General features: G+C 36.2%; 1 protein-coding gene across 5 annotated transcripts in view; it reads left to right on the top strand.

The window, feature by feature from the left end:
* Nucleotides 1-8,947, top strand: part of LOC111512611 (uncharacterized) — a 46,476-nt gene extending 37,529 nt beyond the window's left edge. For all 5 annotated transcript variants that reach the window (XM_074169877.1, XM_074169878.1, XM_074169879.1 and 2 more), the window contains 3 exons: nt 6,030-6,281; nt 7,740-7,970; nt 8,351-8,947. In XM_074169877.1, coding sequence (XP_074025978.1) covers nt 6,030-6,281; nt 7,740-7,970; nt 8,351-8,589 — 722 coding nt within the window. In that variant the 3' untranslated portion in view covers nt 8,590-8,947. The remainder of the gene's footprint in view (nt 1-6,029; nt 6,282-7,739; nt 7,971-8,350) is intronic.
* Nucleotides 8,948-9,381: the final 434 nt, after the last annotated feature.

The following is a 9,381-nucleotide window of genomic DNA, read 5'->3' on the forward strand; positions in this document are numbered from 1 at the left end:
TGAAGTAGGTATAAAAGATACATGATGGAGAATCTCAACTTATTATCAATATAAAGACCGAGATTTTTTGCCTCTTCTGTCACAGTTAGTTGATTTCCCTGTAACTGAATGTTTGTATCAGCAATCGGTTGTTCTGAAATATATTTAAAATTGTACAGTTTTTTCACATATCGCTTTCCTGTCATTTGTATTTCAGTTCTACTAGCTAACGATACATAAATATTTGATAAAATAATTTTATCAGATATTCCGTGACGCTTATAAATCATAAATTTTCAAGGTGAAGCGGAAACTATTCCACAGTCATCTGTTGTGTCATATCGTTGATGTAATTTCGTGAACCATCTTATATGAAAAATTAGTACCCAATTATAATATTAACCACGGGATTTCAATTGTTCAACGGTGCTGCCTTTAGGTAAAGTACCGCAAGGAATGAATATATTATCATCATGGCATTTTCCATATCTAAAAATGGGTTATTTACGTTTATATTATGATATCGTCAAATGATTTAATGCAAAATCCTTGTTTTATTCTATGGTATACATGAACACTAAAGTTTTGCAATACAGGTACATTGAATCGATTCAACAATATCTAAAAACATCATCCGGAAGTGTACCTGCATGGATAAAAGTAACTTCCAGATTGTGCAGGTTTTTATACCTCTCTAATGTTTCGTCTGCTACTGCGGCAGACATTAACAGAGGTGATGCGACAATGGTCGAAGTAGGTAATTTTCCTTGCCGCAATGCGCAAACTGAAAATGGTTTTGGTGGCGTCTTTAATTAGACGCTTTCTATTTCTTCAATTTCAATAAATCATCGAATATAACAACGTTCAAATGTCCGCCACGGTTCCTCTGGATGGAGCTCATCCGAAACGTCTAATTTTCCATGACTCTGACGCATGAATCAGACTGAATTTGACCGATGGTATTGGTTATGTTGGCTTTGAGGACCGTTGTGATTTGTGTTTTTTTCGCATACACCTGCGGTTTAAGAAAAAACCCTACAAGAAAAAGTAAAACGGGGTCAAATCGCACAATATCGGTGCCCATCACCTCCACGTAAGATGGCCATACCCTCAAATCACTCGTGAAAAATATTCAATGTGGCATATGCTGTGTGTCAAGTAGCGCCGTCCTGTTGAAACCACATGTCATTTATGTCCAGATCCTCCAATTCAGGCCAAAAAAATTTGGTAAACATCGATCTATAGTACTCGTCGTTGACAATGATCGCTTGGCCAGCCCAAAATCCACGCAGTGACTTTTTCAGGATGCATTGGACGCTCTTGGATCTCATGTGTACTGGTCCTGAATTCGACAATTTTGTTTTTTTTTTCTGATTGATTCGGCCGTTACTTGTTGAAGATCCATGGTAATTTCATAAACTACACCCCACGATTTAATCCCCACAAACTTTATTTTAAAAATATATCACAACATGTTTCGCTAGCACAGTAGCGTCTTCAATAGTGATTTGAATACTACCTACAAGTTTCTTCTTCCGCTAATATTTTTATGTACCACAGGTAACTACAATTGTGACTACCTCCTTAAAAATTTGAACATTTTAATGAATGACTAAGTGGATTTGAATAGATCACCATTATTGATTCTTAAAAAACTGAGGAAGTATTATTATTGATGTATAAAGTGAGATAATATGCTTTAGGGAAGCATAATTGAAGAGGTATAGTTCGCCAAGTTGTGGTCTGCGAAAGGCCGAGTTCTTGCGAGCGACGCGAAATCGATTGCCTCGGATTCTCCTGTAGGTTCTCACAGACAGTGGCGATGTTTTCGGCAGATCTTGCATTTCGTCGATGTACGGGTGTTGGTCGATCGTTTACTGAACCATGGACATGAATTTATCAACCAATCAATAACAACTAATTTGACAAATGTAGCTTCAACAAGATCGCCGAAGAAGTCCCTGTTGGAAGATCCTATACTCGGGGCTCGGTGTCGGACGGCCGAATGCTCTTGTACCTGATTGTCCGATTTTTTTTCAATTATTGAGAGAATCTTTGTGTTATGAAGTGCAGGTATCCATGTTTTATTGATGTTCAAGCTCTTCTACAATTGAAATTATTCTTATGTTTATGTATTTCCATAGGCTTGTTCTGGTTCTCTGTCCGGACTGTTCCTAACAATCAGAAAACAGTCACCCAACTGTCGCGTTAACCTTTTCAGTCCACAACTGACTCACTGATTTTGGACGATTCAAAACAGTACAAACTGAGAACCAGAACAAACCTTGTGGCATCTCTGAATAGCCTCTGATTTTATCAAGAATTTGTGTGGTCATGGCTGCCCTCTAAGAGAGCCTGTTCTGCAAACTGTCGATTGATCTGTTTGGACGTAGTGGCAATTTCTTTAATGGTCAGTCAAGCACGTTTTCACGCTCATTTTCATGTAGAACGGACCACATCTACGCGGTATTGGGTATTCCTGGGGTACTTAGTTCATTAATCTATGATGATGTGGAAAATTCTTATGAAATAATTTAGTTTTTTATTTTTCTTATATTCTGCTCTCGCTAAAATGTATCGGCCAAACAGTTCTCGTGAAAGTATCTATAGAAATAAGACAATTCCTACGATGTCCCAGGCTATCAAAGTTTTTTTGTGGTATTTAGCGGATGACTGTTTTCTATGCGAAATCTGGAATTGATGAAACTCTCATAGCCCAAAACATCGACTTGAAAAGAGAAACATTTTGTTACGCTATATATATATTCAAATTCAATCCAATGTCTGTTGAAGAATAATTCTTTAATTTGATACATCCAAAGCAGTAGGTTGGAATAACCCAACGACATACTAGTTGTTGGGAATAACCCTCAAAGAGTGAAAAAAATTATTCAAGAGGCATCTTTTCCCAAAGAATAAAAAACATAGAAGTAGTTTCTTGAATAGAAACATCAATTCCACATTTGCAAACCACCTTTTAGCAGAAAGACATGAATTCAATCAAGACTATGACGTGTTACATTTAGAAGAGAAAAGTTTGAAATTCAATCTGTTAGAATGACCTGAATGACCAAATGAAATTGATTTATCAATAATTATCAAATCTGTTTTCTGAGGTTGAAATTGGTAATTAGTTAATACGTAAATTCAGGTAATTTTCTTTATTTCATGTAGTTAATTTGGCCGCGGTGGTAGCGCGCCCGACTCACGATCGGAAGACCGTGGGTTCGATTCCCGCCTCGACCAGATATTTTTCCCGAAAGAATTTATCTGGGATGCTGGGATGATTCTGCAACCGTGTTAGGAATCACACGTTAAAAGGTAAGACCTCGTTAGTCTTTAGCTCGCACAAGTTTCTCAACTCCTGAGAGTTGTCGTTCGTATGGGGGCGACAGCTGATTAACGGAAAAACAGATTTTAAACAGAAATATAAAATATGTGTTCGTTAGAGCACTAACATGAAATGAATATTTTTTATATTACAGTTCAACAAATGCATTTTGAAAACACTATATTGAGGCTGAGTTCTCATTATCGAGCTTCGTTAGTGTTGTTAAACTGTTATTTCTTGTGGGAATCAAAAATGTGTGAGCCTTCATTGATTTGTGTTATTGTAACGTCGGTACAACAAATCGATCGGCACTTGTGTTTACCCGAACGTATCTGTCAGTGTCTGGAAATCGCCGTGTCGTGCCGCTTGGAAAAAACTTGTTTCCATGTGGTCATTGATTTTCCCATTTATGTTAACTCACCTCGTCTATACTGTCCTATTATTGAATTTCCAACTCTTGGCAAACTATCGTGTTTCCTTTACGAAAAACCACGATTACTTTTTCACTAAATATTGTAAGGATCCGCCGTGACGACTTAATAAAATCAGATTTGTTCTGATATTAGCGTTATTCTGACCTGGTGCAATGCGGTTTTAGTTTTGTTTTTTCCATACGACTTGATTTGGCATGGTGTTAGTCAAACTCAGCACTTGCTTGTGTTACCTTGGAGTAATTGATTGCGAAATTGTTTCGTGGAAGTTGGATCATTAGAAACTTTTGTTATACTTTAACCTTAATTAAGTCTATTGGAATCAAGGAATAGTATAAGTGCCTATTGAGAAATGAATTGAACTGGCCAACTACTGGTACCAATCTTAACATCTATATCTGTCGCTTAGACGAATAAATAAGTAAATGCAGATTTTGATGTAACTGGGGATGTTATAATGAATATAGTATAATTCTTCCTCTTCCTAAGACTATGTATACTCATAAACTCAACAAGGAAAAAACAATACAAGAAAATCCCACACCAATTTTGAACACTCGGAAAAAAACTTACTATTCGGCCATCGAATATTATTATTATTCTATGATAAATTGCCTCAGCCGTTTGTTGTATCTACAGGATCTTTGTAAACTACTTATGAAATATGAACCATAATGGGATCACTCTTTATAACCTAATGTTTGTCGTCTTTGTCGTATGTGCGTGTACATGTAGATATTTCATTTACGCCATCAGTGTAAAGGAATATGTATTTGGTTGTTTCAAATATTCATGAGGATTTGAGGAACCTGGTGGACACTGACCCACCACAAATGTTGCGTGGGTTGGCTAAAGAACTGGACGTCGGCCCCCATGCGGTTTGTTATGGTTTAAAACGTATTGGGAAGGCCAAATAGCTCGAAAAGTGAAGCCCAAATAGCTAGTGGGTACCCCACGATTTGAACGATGACAGAAATTGTCACGTTTCGAGGTCTGTTCTTCTTTACTTTCGCGCAACCAAATCGATCTTTTTTTGGATCGAATCGTCACTCGTGACGAAAAGTGGATCCTCTAAGACAACAGGAGACATTCAGCCACCGATGAGCCACCCATGCACTTTCTAAAGGCGAAAACCAACAAAAAAATGGTTACTGTTCGGAGGTCAGCGGCTGGTGTAATTCACTTTAACTCTTTGCAACCGGGCCAAACAATCACAGCAGAGTACTACTGTGAGAAAACCGACGAAATGTACCGAGAATTGCGTCAGCAGCAGCCGGCACTGTTCAACAGAAGAGGTCCGATCCTACTCCACGACAACGCTCATCCGCACGTTTCACAAATCACCATCCGAAAAACAAACGAATCAAGCGGCGAACTTCTGCCTCAGCCACCATACTTCCCAGATCCGAAAAACAAACGAATCAAGCGGCGAACTTCTGCCTCAGCCACCATACTTCCCAGATCTCTCGCCAACCTACTACCATTTTTTCGAAAACTTCGATAACTTTCTCATCGGTAGAACCTTCGCTAATCAGGACCAGTCAAAACGGTCTTCATCGAAAGTTCACTGAAGTATTAAGTTATATATTACATTTCAAAGTAGACTCATAAAAAAGGGCAAAACTTTTGAAACAACCAATATGTTCAAACTTCTTTTACTCAGCATTATTCTTTAAAGATACCAGGTCAGTTTTAAAGTGGTCTAACATTATGTGTTACAGTTATAACCATTTTGGCAAAGCTTTTGGATGTAGGCTGCACTCAAGTGGTCTTCCAACAAAAAGGCTTCTCACAACCAAAGGAATATTTTATGCTTTCAATTAGCCCACATGCTACTGAAAATGCCACAGAATCTTTCTTTTATTTTTGCCATATTAAAATACTTTTTATTGATCTCAAAATATACCTAAAATGATTACTCGTTTTAATTAAGTATGAACTGTATCAATTAATCAAGCGATGTATTATAATTACCGTGTTAGGAATCACACGTTGAAAGGTAAGACCTCGTTAGTCCTTAGCTCGCACAAGTTTCTCAACTTCTGAGAGTTGTCGTTCGTATGGAGGCGACAGATGACTAACGAAAAAAACAGATTTTAAACTTCTACGAGGTATTTTTGTTATTGTTATGTTATATTATAAATGGACTGACCCGTTACTTACATTTTTTTTAATTCTAGACGCGGTGTTAATTTCGCTAATAATTCATTTCTATGTTGAAAAATATTTGTATATTGGAGAATTTGATTTCAAATATAAATTATATTTATTCTTTCTGTCTCCATTAGGGCCAAGAGAGCTGCAACAATACCAAACCTTAGCCAAACTCCAGAAAGATCTCTCAGTAGAATTAGCCACGAATCTCAAACAAACTGAAGGCCATCAGGATGGGTGGCCCGTTACAATACACAAATATTTCGAGAAGCACGAAGTTCTATTCCTAGATGCTGTAGGTGCAGGGTTTGGAGAAGGAGGAGGAGGAAATATTTGGACTTATCCAGGGTGCATTTTGTTTGCGGTTTCTCTACTCACCACACTAGGTAATTGATAACAGCAACTTCTGGAGTGCTAAAGTATTGGTTTTGCAGAAAAGAATGCACATGCGTCAATAACTAAATACGCGATAAAAAACATGCCCCTAAATAACATCCTTTTCTTTCAAAAGTTTAATTAGAGACAGCAAGATAGGTAGCTGAATAACCGTGAGTCGTTGCGTTGGCAATTTCTTCAATTTGTGGCCGATTGACAGTTTACATCGTTTACAAGTTGTTATTGAAAAGCTCTTACAGTTTCAATTCTTTTATTCCACACAAATCATTATTTTCACAACTGATAAAAATCATATTTCACAGTGAATAAAGTCAATATTTTGAAATAAAATTTCATCTCTCCCAACGAACCTGTATTGCAGGTTCTGGTAAGTGATGACAGAAAAAAACTACAGACATTTATGCAAGATACCTCACAGCAAATGTCTCTCGTTCATCCAGTAGCAGGTTCATGCTGAAATCAGTCGAGTTCATCACCTACAGACCGGTTTCGAGGTATTACCTCTCATCAGTGCAGGACAATGACAGTATGTTTGGAATTCGATTAATTTTAACGCTGCTCGTGTATAACGTGTATAACGTGTATGAAAGTTTGTTAACTAGTTACAGCTCCATTTCGTCAAGCCAAACGGAAAGAATTTTTTCCCAAAGAATTGAAGACCATAGCCGTGGTTTTTTAAATGGAAAGATCAATTCAACCTTTGAAAACCACCGTATTTGCAAACCACCTTTTAGCAGAAGGACATGAGTTCAATCACGACTTTGACGTGTTACGTCATTAATTGGATAGGTAAAACTCGGGTACTTGAAATTGTAAATATATATATATATATATATATATATATATATATATATATATATATATATATATATATATATATATATATATATATATATATATATTATATAGAATAATGTCACATTATTCAATGTCAAAAAGTTGTCATTTTGATGTTGAAGACTTCTTTCAAAATTGAAATTTCCAAATTGAATATTCTCACATAGCACAGGTATTCTGTTTTATCCGTTATTATGTTTTATATATATATATATATATATATATATATATATATATATATATATATATATTTATTATGTCCTTTTTATATTACAGGCCTCGATAAAGCTAATAAACATTAGCGAAAGCTCGGGCAGCTAAAAACTACTATTCTATACATACATACGGTCGTTACACTATCAATTATATATATATATATATATATATATATATAAAGCACTGAATATATAGATTTTAGTTAGTATAGACACGTCTTAAGAAGCTACTGTATAGTGAAACACGTGTTGCGTTTTCATTAAACTGTTTAATGAAAATCTCACGATAAGGTGTTTCTTGTTTGTGGTCTTATATCTCATGCAAAAATTGATGACGTATGCACATTCTTTCATCGCTTCAACTATGTCACATTTCTACATAAAATCTTTCACTAGGTTTTGGGGCTCCAGTGCCTAGAACACCCTTGGGAAGGACAGCAGCTGTACTCTTCGCAGCTGTTGGAATACCTTTACATTTTCTTCTTATACTAAATATGGGCAACCTAGCGGCTATTAGGCTTCAACAGTTCGCTTATCGTGACAATCTCACGGAAATACCTTCGAAGCCAAAACCAAAATGGTTGAAGTACTTTCCATTCCTCTCTATGGCTTTCTATTATATTTCAGGTAAGTTATTTCCATTGAAATTCTGAAGATTGATTTGAAAAAAACTACCTTCTAGTTTCAAAAAAAAGTAAAAATTATCAAGAACTTTTCATGAACTGTAAAGTTTAAAAAGACACAATTCTAAAATAATTCCACAATGCTATGGTTTATACCGATGAAAGGGAAATCTTAGAAGTTACAGGTACTTTTCAAAAAACGTGTCCAGTTTCACCAACTTTATTATTGCCCAAGATATTTCCAAATTAAAAAATATATTTGTTAAACTGCTGAAACATGCTCCAGTTAGACATATCTTTGAGTGATATCCGGACATATCTTTATATTATAAGGCAGTTTTTGCTTTACAAGTCTCTGATTAATGTGCTTTTTTGTTTTTTCAGGAGTTGCCCTCTTTGGTTTTGTGCGAAAAAGACCTGCAGTCGACAGCTTCATGTTCCCCTTGGACTTCACTGCCGCAGGGGGCGTGGCTACAGTCGAAGGACAAACTCGAATATTTTACGCCCTCTATCTAGAAATAGCTGTGACTTTAGCAGCAGTAGTCGTATCTTTACTACAAGCGTCTGCCAGTCGAGGAATAGTCGACATCGGACTGAGATTGGGACTTTTGACAAACACTTGAAGTTCCTATAACTGAAGTTGAACAAGAAATTTCGGCCCATGCACAGTACAAAATGGCCCCGACATATCACTGAGTCAATAATCTCATTTTTGGCTGTTATTATCGATTACAGAAGCTTACTAGATGAATTTAGGGTCATATTTAAAGGATTGCAAAGCAATATGATAATATAAATCAGGTTCTGGAATGGCGCCTATCCGAGGCTACATTATGTTCTATTTCTTTGTCAAACCTCACCTAGTATATGAAGCACAGAAACGAAGTTTATAAACTTGCTTCCACAGTTACTGTCACCTTGTGAAGAGTATTAATTTATTATGTATTGTTATTCATTATAAATAATATTTTCATTTGTAAATTTTCATTTCTTCACAACCTGTGTGATGCCCTTGATTTTTTTTAAGGAAAAACACAAGCACTGAAGGAAAATCCTTAAGGCGCTCTGAGAGCGGTGCCTATGCAAAAGTAGCAATTCACGTTGGCATTGAATCTCACTATAAATTAAATTCATGTGGAACAACGTTATCAGGAAGTTTATTCCATATAAACGCTCCCAAAAACATGAATATAGATTCATTTTCGGTACCAAAAGTATTTGAGGTAAACTACTCATTACATTGAGTACTTAAAGTAGGCTGCTTTGAATTCTTTCACAAAAGAATTACTCACTTGATGTACTTCATGCTTTCCCTTGTGTGGAATACTAGCACTGGAAATCAGTGCCTTCTTTAGTAAAGTAGTGAAGTAAATTTAAGTACTGTACTTTCAGACTCTTTCATAAAAGAGGTAGGT

Source organism: Leptinotarsa decemlineata, unplaced genomic scaffold (assembly GCF_025532065.1).
Source record: "Leptinotarsa decemlineata unplaced genomic scaffold, Ldec_3_MD MMD2_P_RNA_scaffold_6, whole genome shotgun sequence".
Lineage (NCBI taxonomy): Eukaryota > Metazoa > Arthropoda > Insecta > Coleoptera > Chrysomelidae > Leptinotarsa > Leptinotarsa decemlineata.